Source organism: Astatotilapia calliptera, chromosome 6 (assembly GCF_900246225.1).
Source record: "Astatotilapia calliptera chromosome 6, fAstCal1.2, whole genome shotgun sequence".
NCBI lineage: Eukaryota > Metazoa > Chordata > Actinopteri > Cichliformes > Cichlidae > Astatotilapia > Astatotilapia calliptera.
The window spans coordinates 15,706,586-15,727,500 of NC_039307.1; the positions used below are offsets into that span (position 1 = coordinate 15,706,586).

Here is a 20,915-nt window from a genome sequence, read left to right on the forward strand (position 1 = left end):
AAAAAGCTAAAGACTTTCAGCTTGGATTCACTCTTCTTCCCCGCTCAAGTTACATCTATTTACTCATCAATTAAGGTCTGAAAGAAACCCATCTGCTTAGAGTCAAGGGGAACGGAGAAATACCTGTCTGGCATCAAATGGACCAGCTGCTAGAGAAGATGAGCCCGTTGGGAGTGGCACGATCTGATATCCTCGTGTTGGTCACATTGTTGTGACGTGATACTTTTGCGACTTCAGAAAGAAATGCTGTAAATAAAATCTACTTAACTTGCGGGAAACCGCCTCTGTCCGCCGATTCAGCAATTTGAATTCTTTGCATTTCAGGATACTGCTCTTTAATAAACAATAAGCATTGTACATATTGTCCTTGCAACATTGGAATTTCATAAATGAATGAATGGCTTGGCTTGCAAAAGTATTACGTCACAACAAGCGATTGGTCACTTGCAATGTTGAACCTGGAACAACATTTATTATGATGATGTGGGAACAGCACCAACACGAGGATATCAGATGGGTATTGCTGTTGGCATGGGAAGATACTGCTGGAATTGGGAGACAGTTGGGAGTTGAGTCTAATACAAGAGTCTAATCTAATTGCTTAGAGTTTGCATTCTGGGGTGTTATATGACACTGAGAACAGATGCCACCTTCATCTCTCTAGACACACAATGTGTCCTTTGGTGTTGGTGTCTTGACACACTAGCCAAGGCAATCCATTTGTGGCACTGACATGCCATGAATTCCAAGTTAGAAGTCTGAAGAAGTGGCATTGGCAGAAGTCACAGTGTTGCCTAAGATCACTCAAGTGAAACCAGAAAGTATTACAGGCTTTGACAATGACGCTCATCAAACCACCATGCATGATTACGTCACCTGATAAAAACTGCATCAAATATGCAGAGCAAAGATGTGACGATAAAGTTAAAGAAGTTTTATTTTCCACAAACATGAAGGAATATTAGGAGTACATTTGAATGAGTGGAACTTTGTTTGTTCTTTGCTTACAAGAATTTATGTTTCTCTGTCTGTAAGATGCTGGCATTAAAAAATAGTTTTGGCCTTCGTAGTAGTTTATGATGCCTTTACTTATGTCTGTGTCTGTGAGTGAAATGTGGATCAAACAGTGCAGAATATTCCACGTATTTATCTTCAGAAACTCCTGAGCTGCTTTCAGAGTGTGAGATGAGAGATGAATGATGAGCCCTCTGCACTTCTGAATTCATTAGACCCGATTCTGCTGTCTGTGACCCAGTACCACTAAAAGCCATGTATGCCCATGCCATTATACTCCCTCTTCTGCCTTTTATACCATGTTTTTTGTTTATTATGTTCGGGAGCATGAGACATACCAAGCCTTTTTCCACCCTATTTTCATCCTGGCTTTCTGATAAGGGTTCTTTGGCTTTATATGCCCAAACAATGCTGTTCAAGGACTTGTCTGGCTTTTGAAGATATTTTTTTTGGCAATAATACATGGATAATAAAAGGAATAAAAGGCTGTCATCCCTGTATTGTACTGTTTAGTTCCAGGAAATCTCATTAAGTTTGACAATGCTTACTTAGTTTATAAAGTTCTAAAAACAATGGCTTTTATATTCTAGACAAAGGTTGGGTTGTACTACAGAGGAAAACATCTTTTTTTAATGTCTTACGGATGTTTTAGTATGACTTATCTGATCATGACAGACGGAAAAGCATTGCTGTTTTGCTGTCTCCCTCCTGAGTGTTCCAAACCAAAACTAATTTATAAATGCAAAAGTCAAAGTTTGTTAGAAATCACCTGGAAAGACAGATTAATTGTGATGTTTCTCCATCCCACAGAGCATTGTGGCCAAATATGCATCTCAGTTTCGTGGAAACTCTCAGCATGATGCCCTCGAGTTCCTCCTCTGGCTTTTAGATAGAGTTCATGAAGATGCCAATTCCAGCCCTGACAACAACAACAGCAGCACCAAGACCAAAGCCAATGCCAAGGTAAGTCTGCGTCACCGGTTTTTACTGATCCGCCTTGTCTGGTTTGAAATCATTGTTTGTTATTCAGGCCAGTTACTTCACTGTTAAAAAATAGAGTAAAAAATTTAAATACTTCAGAAACAGAAGTTTTAGTAAAATAATAACATAATCTCCTCTTGGGTCTTGGCCACTGTTTTCATTTTGTTAGTACCTTGGATCTCTTTGTGTAAAAAATGTATAAATTCAATACTAGTTATATTCAGTTATATTCATCACATTCAACTCCTTAGTTTTTATCATTACAGCCTTGATAAATTGAATAAATACATATCTGCAATGTTACGTGGTATTATAAATTATTAATATGCAAACCTGTATTTGTTTCTGAGTTTATTTAGTATTTGAGTTTTATTCAGATTTTTTTCCCAATGCTTCAAGTAACAAACAGCAGATTTTTGTATCCACTGAGCACTTGTAAAGTTCTTCAATTAAAAGAACATTTAAAGCCAATAACCACAAAAATATAGGATTAAACTGGCTCCAAGATCAGATACCTTCCTTTGGGCTGGAGCTTTATTAAAGCCAACGATCACCAACTTTCTGCTTAAGCTGGTTACCATAGCCCCAGTCACAGGTATGCTTTGCTGACTCTTGCAAGTTTGGAGTAGTGGGACAGCGCTGGATCTATTTTCATTGCTCACTCAAGTTGTTAAGATTTCTCAGACACCCCATTTCTCTGATCATTTCCAATTTTATTTTAAAAATTTGATATGACTGTTATGAGCTGTGATCAGCTTTAGTCCAAAGCTGAATCTTGGTCTCATTCGATTACTTTTTAAACACACACAAAAGTGACAACTTTCTACAAATATACTTACACCTGACACTTCCAGGTTGCACTAAAATCCATCAAATTTGTTTTAACAGTGTGATCAAATTTAAATTGCAGAAGTGAATTTCACGAAAAACCCAAACAAACAAACAAACAAACAAAGCACTGTTAAATTATGCCAGTAAATGTATTTTGGGATGCAGTCTTGTGTTAATGTGGCAGTCTTAATCATGGTTTTCATTTTATTTAAGGAACATGGGTAAGAAAACAAATATTTCTGGGGGAAATTCGTCTCTTCACCACAGACCTTAAATCTTCTCTGCTCCAAGTGGAGCTGAATCTGTGAAGGGTCAGAACGGTTTTGTTCTTTCAGCTGCAGTTGGTCTGAAATGAATCTTTGTGTGCAGTGACTGTTTTCTGAAGCTGCTGAAGTGGCAGTCATTCATTCCCACACTCTCCGTGTCCTTGTCTCTGTCTCTGATGTGGGATGCTCACCTTGCTACCGTGCATGTGGAGAATTAGAACTATCACACCAGAACTAGGTGTGATATGGTTAAAGGGAACAAATGGTAGACATGTCACATTTTATGGCAACTATAGTTTCTACTGCTACATTTTTTCTCGAGTCCCACTATTTTTTTTAAAAGATTATTGTTGACGGATACAAATTAACTTAATGTTAAATGTTAAAGCAGTTTGAATTTAGGTGGTTTTATTTTCTGGCTGTTTAAAAGAAAATGAGGATATTTTTTGAAAGAGTTTTGGCTGCTTTAGGCTAAAAACTGGTGTTAGGGTTTAGTTGGCATGGTTAATAAAAGGGAAATGGGCTAGAAAATGCATCATGTCCATGAATGTCTTTACAAATATTTGTGTATTTTATGACACTGAATACTAAATGTGAAAACCTGCTGTGATCAGCATCCACTCTGACATCCCTCTTGTGTTTAATCACGTATGCTAAGTATCATCCTGTTTCTTCAGTTCATCTGGAGTTTGCCAACCATGCGGCCTCCGCTACAGGCCGCCAGCTGAGGACTTGGTAGTAAATGAGTACTGTTACAAGCTTAACTGTTGCTGCACTGCCACCCAATGTCCAGCTCCCCCACTCTGACACCAGTGCTAATAGCGGCTGTCCTTTATGCAACATAAACAGCTTAGGACTGTAGCTCTCATTAGGCTGCCAGTGAATCATGGTATGATAAAGCCGCTTTCCTCCACTGTGGCAGTGAGGCAGAGATGAGGAAAATAACTGGCTTTTTTCACACGAGCCAGGAATTTCGATTTGTTTTATTTTTACTTTACATTTAGCATCAGTTTATGGACAAGGGTTCTGTGTATAAGGAGTTTTATTTTCTTGTTTTTCTTCCCTGTTACCTAAAACTCTTTCATTTTTCTACAAACTGATTTCATTCATGCAGCACTGTTGTAATTCAAAAACCTTATATGCATGTATGGTTTTACAATATTTGATTAAGTGGAGATTGTTTGGAAGAACTGAACATTTATTAAGATACAAAATTCAGTTAAGCTATTTGGCGATTAGACTCCTATGAATCATAGCAGACTGGAATCCCAGCAGTGACAGGAATTAAAACAGGACTTCCTGGAGTCTAGACACTGGTGCTGGTGAAGATGAAGAGAGATGTTTGGGTGGCGCTCTGAGGGTCCAGGGTGAGGCAGAGATGGGTATGAGGTGGGTTGCATCAGAGTCTGAAAGGTAGAATGACAGAAGAGGACTGGGATTTTAAAGCACACAGCATGGAGGCTGATTGGCTCAGAGAAGGCTGGAAAGGAGATGATTAGACTACATAAATGATGATCAGTACTGAGTTTTGGAAAGTGGAAGGGATATAAAGGCAACCCAGGAAAGCGGTCAGAAGAATGATTATATATCTCACTTATTGAACAGAAGCATAAGCTTATTTAGTGATGAAATCTATGTTTGACAGTTGGATTAAAAAAACATAAAAAATATTCAGTGAAGACACTCTTCAACTGCCCAGACTGTGGTTTTGTTTTCTTCTTTCATTCCATTATACTCAACTGCAAAGTAGCCTTTAATCAGATAGCAATCGGCTCTTACACACACTCCCCATCTTAGCTGTTTTAAACCTGTGGCTAATCTGTTTTTATCTCCTACTTACAGATTGGTTGAGACTTGAGTTTAGAAAACTAAGTTAAATAACAACAAAATCCATGGTGTGAAATTCACAACAATCCTTCCTGTGCATAACCTCATAGTAAGTGTTGTTCCACTTCCTTGTGTGGGTCCAGTCACACTGAATAGTCACATAACAAACATTTGATATCAATCAAAATGCTCATTCACAACTAAGGCCGCTTTTGTGCATCCACATTTTATTTTAGTTTAAATACTTAAGATTTTTAAGGTCCACGATCTTGCAGCTGATCTTTCAACTGATTGGTCAATCAGCTAATCATTTTAACTCTGGTTTATTTCCATCCTGTATTGCACAATCCTTTTTTTTTTTTACAGGATATATACCATTTGTCAAACTTGCTGTCCCTCAGGTTGTTTAATGTATCAGAGGCCTGTTTGGTTAAGCTTACTTTAACAACAGCACGCATACTTAATATTTATTTTACCTCCTCTTGAGAGCAGTTCTTTACATTACAGGAGCTACACCCTCTACAAGCTGTACCTGCCTCTTTAATGAATTTTTTTGACAACCTTGTGATGTTCCACATTTTTCCTGTCTCATCTTTATTCTTGTCATCATCTGTCCTCTAGAGATGTGTTGAAGTGTTCAGGGGGAAAAAATGATTTCCTCTTAAAACATGAATATACTCAAGTTTGTTTTTCACCTATTGCTTTGCTGAAGGCCTTACACCGATTATCAGGAAAACACAAACATGTTGTATTATGTACTGGATGCAAGATGTGAAACACTGTTTCGCTCATATTTTCAAGGTTTGCGATAGTTTTTGGGAAAAAACTGTGAAAACCATCGATTTCTTTATATTTTGCTGCGGAAATGGAAAATATGTCCGGTGAGTTAAAACATGCAGAAATACAGTATTCAGGGCAAATACAGAGTTTGCACAGTTCTGATGAGTTTAAATGTTCTTCATCACAGTCTGGACTCAATGCATTGTTGCTTAATACCACTTTAAAAACATTAGAATAAGGTTTGATTGGAATCAAAATATAAAACACTCAAAGATGGCTCTAGAGTTTTCCACAATATTGAATGCCTGCATGTCCACAGATTAACAAAACTATGAGCTGAAGGCCAGTCAAAATATCGCCTGAGGTTTGTTAGTGACATATTCTATGAACTGCAAATCTGTTTAATTGAATGTTCACACAGTATGGGGATAACTGGATATTTATTCATTGATTTCAGGCCTGTGTCTTTGGAGCTGCTGTGATGTCCTTGCTCTATGCTGTCTATCTTATTTTACACATTCTAGTATAGGTTTTAGATCCCCTGAGAGCCTGGTCATAATAAGCAGTTTACTGAATAGATGAATGGGTTATTGATTTATGAGACCTCCCGCTAGAGACAGCTGGTCTTTCTCAGTCTGTTTGAACAGACTCACATATACAGCGTGGCAAAACCAAGGTAAAAAGGTTAGAGCAGAAAAGTACAATACAAGTTTCAGCCCTTAAAGTTAAATAAAAGAAGTTAAAGTATTCTGACGCAGTATTGTAAAAACCAAGCTGGTTTCATAAAGCTAGAGTTTACTCCAAAAGCTATTGTTTTTTTGTTTGCTTAATATAATGGTAATGTGATATGGAGTATAAGCTTACACACAATGCAGTGCATTATATCGATAACCTTACAAATAATGGACTTGCTGTAGTGTGTAGAAGGGTCAAATGGCTTCAGAGACTTTGTTTCTGGAGCTCACCTGCTGTATAAGCGGTGTGACCAGTCCAGCAACTCTGCTCAAGTAGCATTACGTAAACATTACTGTGAACACACTGGAATGCAGCTCAGTAATGTTAATCCACCCTTCAATGGGACCTCACTAAACTTGCTTGGTTTCCTTCTCACTTCACTGGCTCCACATCAACAGCATTCCTTACCAGCTACCAGAAGACCAAAGTGAAGACGTGGTTATGTGCAGTCAAACAGTTGCTACTTGAGTATATAAAAAGAAAATCAAGAAGTGAAAAGATAAGATTAGTATAGTCTCCACTGACTCTTACACTGGCAGCCGAGAGCCTAGAGAAACGGCTTTAGCTACAAGTGTGGGCTATTTTTATTGACTCGCTGGTTGCCACTGAACATTGCTACCACTGCCTCAAAGCCATGACAGATTACATGATATTAGTGGCCTCATAAGTTGTGAATTGCAATGTTCCTTCTGCCTTCAGCAGCTCTAAATATATGGCGATTTTCTAGATTGTTGCAATACATCTGGTGAGAAAAACCAACAAACTAACAAACACTTCATATCGGGGACTAGTCTAAACTTCCCACTTGCTGAGTGCACACATAGAGCGGCGTTGCAGTTTTACCTCCGGCCTTTCCACGCATGGGATTTAGAGCAAGTGCGTTTAAAAACTCATCTGTCACAACCAGTGTTGGTCAAGTTACTTGAAAAAAGTAATCAGTAACTAATTACTGATTACTCCCCCAAAAAAGTAATCCCGTTACTTTACTGATTACTTATTTTCAAAAGTAATTAATTACTTAGTTACTTAGTTACTTAGTTACTTTTTAAAAACACGATTTACAACCTGAAGAGGTGATAAAGTGATAGATCTTTCAGCCCAATTCTACTTTTTCTACATAATCCATCATACAAAATGTAATCAAATGGAAAAGTCTCTTTTTTAAACTTGTTTTATCAGTTTTAATCTTTTAACTTCATGCATCAAGCAAAACATTTAATTATATGCAACATTCTCTGACTTGAATAAATTAGTTTAACATTTAAACCTATTTTCTACACATTCCAGCACATAAAATAAAATATTTTTTGTGTTTTCACTCACTCTTTCAAACAGATGCAAGTAAAACACAGCAGAAAATAAATAAAGTCAAAGACTCAGCGGTCCTTTTGCTCTATTTTCACCTGTAAAGCAGGAGCAGGGTAGGCGGAGGGTTACCCTGGTGCAGGTGTGCTGCGGTCAGTTGAAGAATCCGCGCGAGTGTCTCTGTGAGTTTCCCATCACGTCGTAGCTACTCGGTGCTTGCTCGGAAGTTTAGGGGTTTTTTTCGCTGTAAAAAGAAGTTTTCTTCCCACGCACGATGGACGCTAATGTTTTTGTCACTTTTTATGGAATCAAACTCAAAGTAAGGTCAGTGCTTCCACACTTTAAACGCTGCACGCTCATACTCTCTCCCGCACTCGATATATTATCCATTGTTGATCTGCACACAGCTGCTGTCACCAACGTCGCACTTGCTTACGTCACTGTCATGAGACATTCTCGCAAAAAAATCACGGTTTTAGTAACGCAGTAACGCAGCGTTCCTACGGGAAAGTAACGGTAATCTAATTACTGATTTTGCAATAGTAATCCCTTACTTTACTCGTTACTTGAAAAAAGTAATCAGATTACAGTAACGCGTTACAAGTAACGCGTTACTGCCCATCTCTGGTCACAACCTATGGACAGAAGTGTGATAGAAGGTTTGCCAGTTCAACCCTGGTGCCAAAGCGCTGCATTATTCAATTTTAAATGCCGATAGTGGTCGGCCTTTCTGCCCCAGGGGGTTGACTGTGGAGTGAGGAAGAGTAAAATCTCCCGGCCTCAGAGCAGAGTTTGAAATCGGGTCAGTGGTTGTGGTAAAGCGAGCAAGCCCTTTTATCAACAGGAACAGAAATAGTGAGTTTGATAGCTCTCCATGAGTTTTTGGCTCTAGATCTCCAGAGGGGTGGAGAGCAAATGTCAGTGAATGAATTAGTTGACAGGTAGGGCGATAGGGGGAGGTTGAGGCATCCTTGATCTGGTGTCTTCTTCAATGGTGTCAGTTATCAGGACATTGACACTCTTAGATCGCATCTGCCTCCTGCGCCTGTCAAAAATGCAAGTGTCTCTGTCTCTCACTATGGGAGACAGAGACGTGTTTCACGCTAATAAAAATGGAAATCTGAAAGAAGGGAGATATATTTGTTTGAGAAGCTGCACTTTGCTGTATAGTGATGGCTCAAAATAAAGCAGAAAATGCTCCAAGTTAACCGTGGAACTGTTCAAACAAGTCAACGCTGCTACAGAATGCTAATAATATGATGTTGACAAGAAAAATGCAAATGTTGAACATAAAAAAATCTAGTTGAAAATACTACTGTTGAGCGTCAAGGAGCTGCTAATATTTCATATCTCACATTGTAAATAGGAGCCTTTATGAAATTTTAAAAGCAGCTTTCAAGTCTCATAAAACTTAGAATCTTCCAAACCTTTTTCACTACAAACTAATCTCTCAGTAATATTAGTATCTGAGTGCCAAAGGAACGCCTGATATGGTTTTGTGACTTCAAAAACATGATTGATCATATGTCGAGAATTTACCATCTAATTATGACAAATGTTCATTAAATATTAAAAAGAATAATTGAGGATTATATGCCTGTAACATTAATGCGTTCTGCCAAGATGCTACTCATTATTAAACAAGTCAGGATTATATTTTACATGTAGCCAGCTGCTGAACTGGTGACTTTCATATTCCCACCTTGAAATTGTGTTGATTGATTCAAACTGACCAAAAGTGATACCCTAGGGTTGTAATTCCTGTTGCCTTTTGGGATAGTTGTTGCTTATGAGACCAAGCTGGATTGAATCACTTTTTGTAATTGGGGTGTTAATAGTGTGCATGAAAAATCATAGCATAGGTGGTATATTAGGATTCTCATCTTAAGTCTTGAGATCCAGAAAGTTTTTGACATTTCCACCTGACATCGACCATGAAACGTGTCACTTTTGCGTCGGCTACCTGCAAGGTTGCACTGTTAAAAGTTCTAGTTGTTACTTACTCATTGTTTGGTGTGTAGTTTAGTGCATTTGCTCAGTCAAAACATCTTGCTTGTTGATGAGAACGGTCTTTAGGTGTGACTGTTGTAAGTCTGTTGTAGGTTAGATGTTATAGATGCATCTTCAGCTTTTAATGATAACAAGTTAATAAACTGACCAATCAAAACGTGTTTTCTTGTTATGTGATGCTAGGAAAGGACAGATTTAATCTTAACAGCACCATCAATGAGACATTTTAATAATTAAATGTGAACCTGAAACCGTTCGTTGACATTTGTTTGTTAAGGTGGCCTCCGTATTTCTCTGTACCAGTTGAGTGCACAAGCTGTGTTTCTTGGCAGTATCATGGATCAGTTCACAGAAATTCTCAAACTAGCCATGAACAGGCAGAAAAAGCAGCATACTCTTTCATGGGTAGACAGTCAGCCTTCACAACAAAACAAAAAGATATGGATGCAGTAGATGTTCAATTTCACTCACAAAACCCCATGTTTGTCCCTAATCAGAATGATTTCCTATTAAAATGTTACACAATCTCTTGTATTTAACAATAACTGATGGAGAGAAAGGATGACCATCAGACAGGTTCTTCTGTTGTGAAACCTTGACCCCCTCCCTCTTTACTGCCCAGCTTGCTTCTCCCCTCCTTCTCTGTGGCAGTATAACCCTTAACATAGCAAACACCGGGCCAGCCACCTGATTGTAACAGCAAGTGACATTTCCAAGATGCCACAGATTCCTCCTGACAGAGAGAGAATGCTCATTCCTGAAAGAAACATCCTGGAGTTTTATCCTGGAGTTATTATTCTTTGTGCGTGCGTGCGTGCGTGCGTGCGTGCGTGCGTGCGTGTGTGTGTGTGTGTGAGACAAGTATTTCTTTTTGATGCAGTTTTCAAAGAGGGTTACCGTTGGAAAAAAAAGGGGGGGTAAATGTTTGATGTTGAAAAGAACTCTCGCAGCATGTTGTTGCCGTGTTGGATCCTGTTGGCTTGTTAAGGCCTTCACAACACTGAGGCTGTACATCTGTAAGTAAGATGCAGGAACCTCTGTGTAGCAGTGTATCTGAGAGTGATGTGTTTTATCAGTGTGAAGCAGTCTGGACCGAATGGACTAGGTCAGCTAATCCCACTTTGCTATCCTACCACTCTAATAGGATTTACATGAGGGGGGGTGGAGACCTCCGGTCTTTGAAATATTTCTCCACATATCTTTTTGCCTTCTCTTTCTTGCCACGGCTTCATTCATAATTCACCTCCAATGTTCAAATGTCTTTTTAAGCCTCTTTCCTGACGTAATATCTTGATCTACTAGCTAGTGAGGGATGGATGAATGAGTAAGCCTTATCGTGCCCTGTCACCCATCCACCACCGCCCACCCTCTTCGTACACTCTCTGAAACTCTAAAGAGACATAATGCAGATTTTTTGGGCTGGGCTTGTGTGGCTGTGGGTATTGAGGTGAATACCCACAGCCACAATTCCCATTTTTACTTTGGCCTGATTTCCACTGCCCGGCTCTGACAGTGCTTTGGAATTCCTTTGTATCAAGCCTGAACTGATCAATACGTCACCTATACTTTTGTGTTAGCCTTGAAATTTAAGACAACCTTCCTCTGTTTTAATTTAATTCATTGCATCATCCCTCAAAAATTCACCGAAGCAAATTGCAAGAAAGAGGATGTAAAGTGAAAGAGAATAAGAAGGAGGAACACTAGCACTATGCCCACTAGAGCTTATGAGTCGAAGTACTTTTTTTGTTTTTTTTCTTGTGAATTCAGAACTTTCGTAGTATGCATGGCTGTGGGAGAGTTCGCAGAAAGGAAACAAAGCAAGGAAGAAAAGCCTGAGGACACTATTACATATGTCCAGTGCTGAGAGCGGTAACGGAGAAGGTTGGGATTTTCTGCGAGAGTTTCAGAGTTAAGAACAGAGATGAGACCCCGCAGAGAGATAAGGTCAGAAACAATCCATATTTGAGCATTTTTCTGTTTATTTGTTTGAACACAGTGTCTTATTTTAAGCAAGTGTTCTGAAGCAGCAGGATGCCACTGTTGTAGCTGCTAGTTTTATACCACAAGGCTGCAACAGAAGTTCAGGTGATAAAGGTGATGAAAACAGTCTGGAAACAAAAACCATCAGAGCTATTTTCAAGCCACTAAGCAATGTTTTGACAATGTTCTGTAATGACACCTAACAAGCTGTTTACTTGCTGTGCAAGCGGCTTCTGTAGAGGTTTAAGGAGGGATTTTTGCTAAAAGCAGCTGTGACAGTTGACCGATTGGTAAAGGTAGAAAGAAGGGGGCCCTTAAACACTGTTCAAGAGTCTAGTTTCTTTTTTATTTGCCTATTTTTACAGCATATTTACTGTGCAATGGTGAAGAAAACTAAAGCTAACAAGAGAAATAAAGAAGAAAAAAAGTAGCAAAACTCTAACACAGCTCATTTACAGGTACAACTTTTCACCAGTTCACCCCTTGGCACTGCGACTTTCTGTGAGGGGCAGTTTAACAAACAAATGCCTCTTGGGGGGACCAGAAGCTTCTTTCTATTTAGCCAGGTGCCCTCTAACCAGCCTCTCTTCCAAGATCATCTTCTCATGCACCTTCAGCCCAGATCCAGACTGATATTTCTTAAATTGCTCTTTTGGAGACTGTAAATTCTGACACTGATGTTTCTGATCATCACTAGTGTGAGAGAAGGGTCTCCAGCTTTAACCCACAGACTAAACAGCAGCTTTCAGCGAAAAGTAAATAGTGGCCAAGAACACCAGGTCAGGAGTTTTTACTGTCACAGGGATATTCTGCTCTAATGTCCTGATGCGTCTGAGCGAGACTGCTCAGCAGAAATGTCCCGAACTGTGGTGCATGTCACTTTACACAGAGCCTTTTTGAACAGATCAACATAATCTTCACTCACCACCCACCCTAATCACTAACGAATAAAAATTGCAGCAGCTCTATAATGAGTTCAAAGGTGCACAAGATCAGTGGTTAGACTTAAATCAAGTATGATTTGGCACGTATTGACTTTTAGAGTCATAGTCTGGGAAGAAAGACAAGAAAGTTAAATAAGTTAGAGGAGAACTGTCAGGTATTGACTGTATATTATTCTTTAAAGAACATCTATCCAAAAGTGATTCACCCTTAAGCCAAACTTTACCAACTCCAGCACAGCTGAAAATGATATCTTTAGTAGCAATGGTGTGACTGCCATGCAGATAACTACTATGAAGTTGGCTGGACTTGTAAAAAATAGAAATCTGCCTCTACCTTTATCCGCAGAGCACTCCTACAGAGGAGTGCTGTGACTGAAATGCCATGCTACAGGAGGTTATGAAAAATTAAAAATGTCCTCTCAGGGGGTAAAACAGTCACAGAGAGAGGGAGACAGACACAGAGGAGATCTATAAGTGGCAGCAATGTTAGCCCAGCGATTGATTCGTGCTCAGGAGATTGCCGCAGATACATCCTGCTGACCGCCTCCTGTCCTTCCTTCGTGACCTACAGGCATCACTTCTGGGAGTGTTAATGTGTGACACAGCGTGGAAAAGCTTTCAACAGAGCTTTTAAAACTTCCCTATTTTTTAAAGGAGTCAACAGGACAGAGATCTGGCTTGCTAGCCCTCTTTTACTTGCCGCTTTCTGTAACTCTCTTTTGTTTTTCTTTTTAAGTTTTGACGGGCGTACTTTCTATTTCAGAACTTGTTCATGCTACGTTCTACGGTCAGTTCTCCTGTCAGTTCTCCTGTCAGTCCTCCTGTCAGTATTTACGAGTAAATTATAGACACTGGCACCAACCTGCTGTTAGGCATTTACTGCAAAACGCTTTTAATGAGTTCGACTATGTGAATTAAATATTCACAACATTTGTTTGGAAACATTTAATCAAATCTATTAATATTTCAAAGGAAATCCTTTTTTTTTTAGATGTTCAAGAGCAGCTGATAAACTTGTTCTGTACTCAACTAGAAGCCAAGGAAGTCAAACAGACAGCAAGTGGAAAGTAGAGAGAGATTTGTAGGACTTAGGATATTTTGTAGGGTATAGTGTAGTGTATTATTTTTGGAGGAGGGGACACTAATAGGTCACCAGCTACTGCAGACCAGTTTTTATGTCTCTACAGTGTTGACAGCCATGGCTGAAGGCAGATGTCCTTTGCACTACTTTTTTGTTGCTGTGAACACAGAGTTTTATGAACACCTCAAATTTGTCACTAAATGATTTAGACTCACGCAGGGTTAGAATTTGGTGGTCAAAGGTCATTTTGACCTCACAGAACACATTTGGCAGTAACTTGCTCATGTATAACACTTTTTAGGATGTATAAAATAACATACTGTCAGCTACTTCATACTCCACAACTAGAACAAGAAAACCTAATCATGTTATTTTAGTTTATTTTTACTTATATAACCTTATATTCTTAAAATTGTTACAATTTGTTACAGAAAATGGCATCCTTTGACGTTAAATATGGATGTAAACTTGACTAATTGGTGGAGGTATATAACCGCAAGGTGGTAATTTTATTACACCCTGCAATTAGTTATTTTCTGAAGTGCAGTACATTTGTCTCTTGTCAGAATGCCTTTTGGCTATTGAAAATTACTCAGCAGGTTTAATCATAGGGTAAATTGCATGAAAGGTGCAAAATTAGCTCTGTTGATTATGGTACCAGATCTCATGTGTTTTTTGCCTAGTTATTCATAAGAAGATACAGATACCTGTGGGCTGTTATTCACTTGTAAAATGTCAGGAAGGTAACAGGAAGCCAGGAAGAATAATCATTCAGTCGTAAATCCTCCAATGAGTTCCTGCAACATTTTTTAGTGCTTACTGCCTTGTGTTGTCTTCTGCATGAAGCAGTGTTTGTTCCTGAAAACTGGTCTTGCTGGTGGCTATGCAAACTGAAGGAACATGTGAATATACTTTTTGTTGATGATATTCAAGTAAGCAAAGTGTAAACTAGAGGTTCAACGTTCACGTTTGTTCACTTCCACCACACCCACCTTCAGATTCTTGGCGTCCTTATATGGTTGTCTCTTCCTGACACCTGTGCGCCTGTTGAACAGGACCCGTCTCTGTGATGCAGTCTGACCTGTTCCTGTCTCACCAGCTCTTTAGTGTTTGTCATTGTCCTCAATGGCCTGAAACTCTAATGATTTATTTATATCTTGCTTAAGTTCAAATCATTTATCATAATATCCAATGAAGAATGAAAATAAATAATACAAAATAACTGATTTGTATTTGATTAAAAACATAATTATGAATAATCTTGGCATAGTTCCGAGGCTTAAAATAATATAGATTTTTAGTCCCTCAGCTTGTTTTGAGTAGTGTGACACTTTTCATTGTAGCTGTGTGTGTGTGTGTGTGTGTGTGTGTGTGTGTGTGTGTGTGTGTGTGTGTGTGTGTGTGTGTGTGTGTGTGTGTGTGTGTGTGTGTGTGTGTGTGTGTGTGTGTGTGTGTGTGTGTGTTTCCTGTTGGTTTTACTGCAGCTTAAGTGCTAATGTGCCAGTGTGGCAGATTTTCCAGAAGGATAAAGGGTTTAAAAAGAGGCACTGACTTTGCGTGGCTCAAAAAACAGAAGCACTTTAATCGGTGATGGCAGCATTATTATTTACTAGAATGGCAAAAATACAAAGTAATGCATAAAATGTACTATCCACATATTATTTTACAGTAGTTAAAAAACCAAGAACTCTGTCAATTGCTGATAATTTTGCAGCATTTTAGTCAAAATTGTTAAAGCCTAAATCTTCAAGAAAAACCAAAACAACAACAAAAAAACCTACTATGATGGTCACTTAACCACTCTTGCTATTAAGCATCCATCCAACCATCCATCAGCTTATCCGGCACCAGGTCGTGGGGGCAAAAGCCTAAGCAGAGAAGCCCAGACCTCCATCTCATTGGCCACCTTCTCCAGCTTGTCCGGGAAAACACCAAGGCGTCCTGGGTCTGGCCTGGGGCCTTCTCCCGGTGGAACATGCTTTTAACATCTGACCCAGAAGGCACCCAGGAGGCATCCTTGTCAGATGCCGAACTGCCGCAACTTGCTCTTTTTGATGTGGAGGAGTAGCGGCTCTGAGCCCCTCCCAGATGCCCGAACTCCTCACCCTATCATAAAATTAGAGGCCAGCCACCTCTCTGAGAAATCTCATTTCTGCCGCTTGTATCCACGATCTTGTTCTTTTGGTCACTACCCAAAACTTGTGACCATAGGTGAGGGTAGGGACATAGATCAACCAGTAAATCGAGAGCTTTGCTTTTACGCTGAGCTCTCTCTTCCACGACAGTCCAGCACAGCGTCCGCATCACTGCAGCTGCAGGGATGCACCAATCCATCTGTCAGTCTCCCGCTCCCCTCTCCCTGCACTCATGAACAAGACGCTTATGATTCTTAAACTCTTCCACTTGGGGCAATAACTCAAGCGGGCACTCCAACCTTTTCTGGCTGAGGACCATGGCCCCCAGAATTGGAGTTGCTGATTCTCATTCCTGCCACTTCACACTTGGCTGCTAATCACTCCAGTGTGAGCTGGATGTCACCACCTGATGAAGCCAACAGACTCACATCATCTGCAAAAAGTTGAAGATCTTGCGGATCTTTAAGCTCTATTAAATGTGCTATTAAGCAATGAGGTTATATTTGACGACAACCTAGGGGGGTTGGAGTTTGGCACTGCTCATGTAAGAGTTTGGCCACCAGCTACATGGGGAAGCATGAATCTCAGGTATCATTAGACAAGCAACCTTCAACACAGACCCACTGATAATTAGCTTCAGTTCTGCCGATCTTCACTACTCATATTTGGGCCTGTTTTGGTCTGGAGTCACAGTTTCTTGCTACACCAACAGTTAAGTGTTTAGTTGGCAAGTCATAACATGAACACCTGTAGCCCTTTTATCACACCCCCTTTACCATTTTGCAGCCAAACCATTAGCTGGGTGGCACAGTGACACAATTATAAGCAATGTCATATTTATAATATTTATATAATAATATTTATTTGCACTTACTTGTATTTTTTTTTATTTCTATTTTACATTTCCATGTGCAGGTAAGAGTAATAAGATGGCAGATTCAGCTGACAGTTTTAGTGGCTTTTTCTGGAATTCTATCCATAAAACACTGATTCCTACACGGAGACACGTTGAAAGGCCTCTGGAATATTTCTCTGAAGTTGCTGCTGTGTTGGTTTTTAAAATCAATAAAGGAGCTTTTGAGAACATCACCTCTATATGAAACTGAAATTCAAATCTCTATGTCTTATTTGTTTATATTTTCTGTTTGGCTTTGTTGACTTTATTCACAAAGTTGGCATCAGAAGTGTTGTGACTTTTCTTTCAGGATACTGGCCAACCTCGTGCAATTCTTATTGTGTCTCTCAGTACAGAGTAGAAAAGTTTTAAAAGTGTTTTTATTTATTTACATATTCAATCTGTGCAATTTCCTGCATTGTCCACAATATAACACTGTCAAATTACCTTAGCTAGTTTTAAAAGATGTCAAGTTGCCTTTTAGCAGTGGATCTCTTTCTGTCTTTCCCAGGATGCCAAGCGCAGATCAGCTTTGGTACTTCTCTTTTTTTTCCTGATACAACCAGAGGCTCTGCCACTGGTCAACTCAGAGCACAACTTCATCAAAGCAAGCAGAGTCCTTCCTCTTAGGAAGCTAATTAATTCTCTCCCCTTCATCTCAAAAACTAAACCTAATATATTCTTCTAAATCAACATTTGTCTGAAAATAAACACTTCGGAATAAGAGACACAGAAAAACAGAGATAGGTGGTTCTAGCTTATAAAGCCAAGGCTGATTTGGCTGTCAGAGCTCTGCCAGTGCCTCTTGTCTCAGGCTGCTCGTTTTCTGTTCTGCCTTTGTTTTGGCCCAGCTGGCATCCCCATAGTAACAGCCAAAGAGTGGCGGGTCTTGCTGCACTGCATGAAATCAAGTGGATACACGCAGGGTTCTTGTGGGATAGGACTACGCTCAGAAGAAGTTCATGTGCAGCTGTTTGCGTGTGGCTTTTTGATCCAGAATCATAAAGAAACACAAGTGAAAGGGCAATTGTTTTGTTCAAAGAAAGCACAGAACAGCGTGGGCATATTTATTTGTTGCTGTGGACTCGAAATTTAATGTGAAAAGAAAGTGCCAGTAAAGAGAGGAAGTGAGAGTGGACAAAGGTGGTGAGAAGAGAGCAGAGAAATACAGGGGGAAGTGGGGTTAACAATGCCAGTGGTTTCCAGCATTATCTCCCAGATTGCCTTGTTACCATAAGCTAGCTTTGAATAGGCCGAATTAGCTGTAGCTGAAAGAATAGAGGTGAGTCAGCTGGTTTAATGCATGGACAGCATTTCTTTCATTCCTCCCCTGCTCTGGACCACATCCCTTCTGCCTCTCTGACTCGGTCCCTATGTTGCTCTGTCGGTGTCTCAATCGCATTCTTCTCTAGAAATTTCTCTTCTCTCACTCCCTTTAATCACACCAAGTTCCTGGTACACTTCAACGTAAAAATGATAATATGGTTTCCTGTTCAGTTTTGTCACCAGCAAAATATGGCTGTCATTTCATTCATGTCATTTAAGCTTGACCTCACTTGACCTCACTAACTTAGGTACCAGTTTCCAGATTGTAAAGCAATTGTTGTTAGTTTGCTCGATTCTGTGGGAGCTTTCTTCCTGTTAAAAAGGAGTTTTTCCTTCCTGTTGTCATCAAGTGCTTGCTCACAGGGGGTCTTCTGATTGTTGGGGTTTTCTCTGTATTATTGTAGGGTCTTTACCTTATAATATAAAGCAGCTTGACGTGACTATTGTTGTGGTTTGGCGCTATATAAATATAATTAAATTGCACTGTATTAAAATATGGAGGCTTGTGTTTGGAATCTGACCAACTGTGGCGTCAGGTGGTGGTTTCTGCATTTTGTCCTGAGGATACAGTTAGTTCCATATATATTTGGACAAAAACAACTTTTTGGTTCTGCACATTACACAATGAGTTTAAAATGAAACAACTCAGATGCTCACACTTTCAGCTTTAATTCAGTAGGCTGAACAAAAAGATTTCACAAAAATGTGAGGAACTATAGGATTTTTTTTAACACGACCCCTTCATTTCAGAAGCTCAAAAGTAATTGGACAAATTAAATAACTGAAAATAAAATGTTAATTTCTAATAATACTTGGTTGAAAACCCTTTGCTGGCAATGACAGCTTGAAGTCTTGAACTCATGGACATCTCCACATGCTGGGCTACCTCTTTTTTTTAATGCTCTGCCAGGCTTTTACTGCAGCGGCTTTTAGTTGCTGTTTGTCTTTGGGCCTTTCTGTCCAAGGTTTCGCCTTCAACAAGTGAAATGCATGCTCAATTTGGTTAAGATCAGATGACTGACTCAGACATTCAAGAATATTCCAGTTCTTTGCTTCAATAAACCCCTGGGTTGCTTTGGGTATACGTTTTGGGTCTCACTCGCCACTTGGCCACAGCGAGTTACTGGCATACATGGACAAACCAGGCACATTGGTAGGCTGGTGGACTGTCACAGCATATCCCACTGTGCAGTGCATCACAACAGATTGCCTCAGTGCAGCATTTCTGTATGAATGTAATGAAATTCATATCACAACCAGCTGATTTCTAAATCCACAGGTAGACCATGAAAGAGCAAAAGCTAATGGTACAGTAAGGGTAAGGCAGGCTCATGAGGTTAATAGCATTGCTTTTATTCATTTAGTTTTTAAAGAATGTAATGAAAACATCCATCTCTTATTGACCTTGTTCAGTCATGTTGGCTTTACATTCTGCTACTTTGAGAAAAGCTTGCAGACACTGTGTAGACACTGCTTGATTTTCTATCAGAAGCTTTTTGATTACAAAGTGCAATTAAATCAGCAAAGTTCTAGTTCTCCAATTGTGTTGACAAACGTACAAACATACTTTTGTTAAAACCTGCCCTGTGCTGGAATGACTGCCATTCAACTGGCAGCCTTTCTGTGAAAGACGAGAGTGGATCTGGCTGTGTTCAGAAGCAACCAGCAGCTACAGTATGTCAACACTGGCTTCCCTAATTCACACGCTCAGTGGGAGACATCATCTCTTCCTGCTGGAGACCGAAATCATCAAGCTGTGACCAGGAGTTAAAGTGTGGCCACTTCATCTCCTATAAAATGTTCTCAAAACACTGTAAAACTTACGAAGAGAAACTCGTCCACAACACACATGTCGAAAGGTATCTTAACTCTTTATAAAATAGTGAGCAGAGTTTAGAAAATAAAATTACACAGCTGTTAAAATGTGACTTTTGATTTCAAGGCTGTATATTGAAAATGTACATCATAATATAGTCATTATATTCCAAGCTGTTCTTTAAAAGATAATCTTTTTTTCTGTTGAGTCAGAAATGAATATTTTATTTTGAAGGTTGTGTCCAAGGTCCACGCATTTTATTTTCTTTGGGTCCTGCTTCTTTCTTTTCTATGGCATCTTTTATAACAAGAGGAATAATTATTTTGAGATACATGTTTCCTTTTTATTTGTACCTGTGAACGCACACTCCTCAGATGCCATGTCTAATTTTCTAAGAAACATCATGTCAGCATGTTATGCAACGTACTAAATTCAGAATGCTACCACACACAGCAGGCAGCCCATTTCCTAGCACAGATAACTGATCAGAGATGCCTGGCAGTTTCTAAATTTTGGCCACACTGGGTAAGTTGACTTCTGCAGCAGTCACATTCGTTGTCACTCATGAGTGGGCTAACGGGATCAACTACTTCTTGAAGCAGGACACTTGAACATAAAATGAATATTTCTATAAACGGTAAAACCAGTAAAAAATCTTGTGTTTTTATGGTTTAATTTTATGTTGAGTGTAAATTTAATTTAAAAATTAAATCAGCGGAAACTGTGTGGAAAAGATACGGAAATGTTACAGTATACATTCCTGTGGGTAGTGTCACATTTCTCTGGTACAACATAGAGCATCAGAGCCACTGCAGTCACAGCTGGCTTTGCATCACCTGAAGGCTTCGTTTGCCAGGTTTTATCATGAGAATTTCTTCAGGCCTTCATCATTTGAGCCGTGGGCATGGCTGGAAGAGATTACACTTCTGGTCAGCCTGGCTGAATTTGGCAGGATCATGCTTTGCCTCTCTGAGGTGGAAACACATTTG

General features: G+C 39.5%; 1 protein-coding gene across 1 annotated transcript in view; it reads left to right on the forward strand.

The window, feature by feature from the left end:
- The window catches only part of usp43a (ubiquitin specific peptidase 43a), a 134,063-nt gene that overhangs the window by 9,282 nt on the left and 103,866 nt on the right, over nucleotides 1-20,915 (forward strand). The window contains exon 2 of the mRNA XM_026170554.1: nucleotides 1,825-1,977. Coding sequence (XP_026026339.1) covers nucleotides 1,825-1,977 — 153 coding nt within the window. The remainder of the gene's footprint in view (nucleotides 1-1,824; nucleotides 1,978-20,915) is intronic.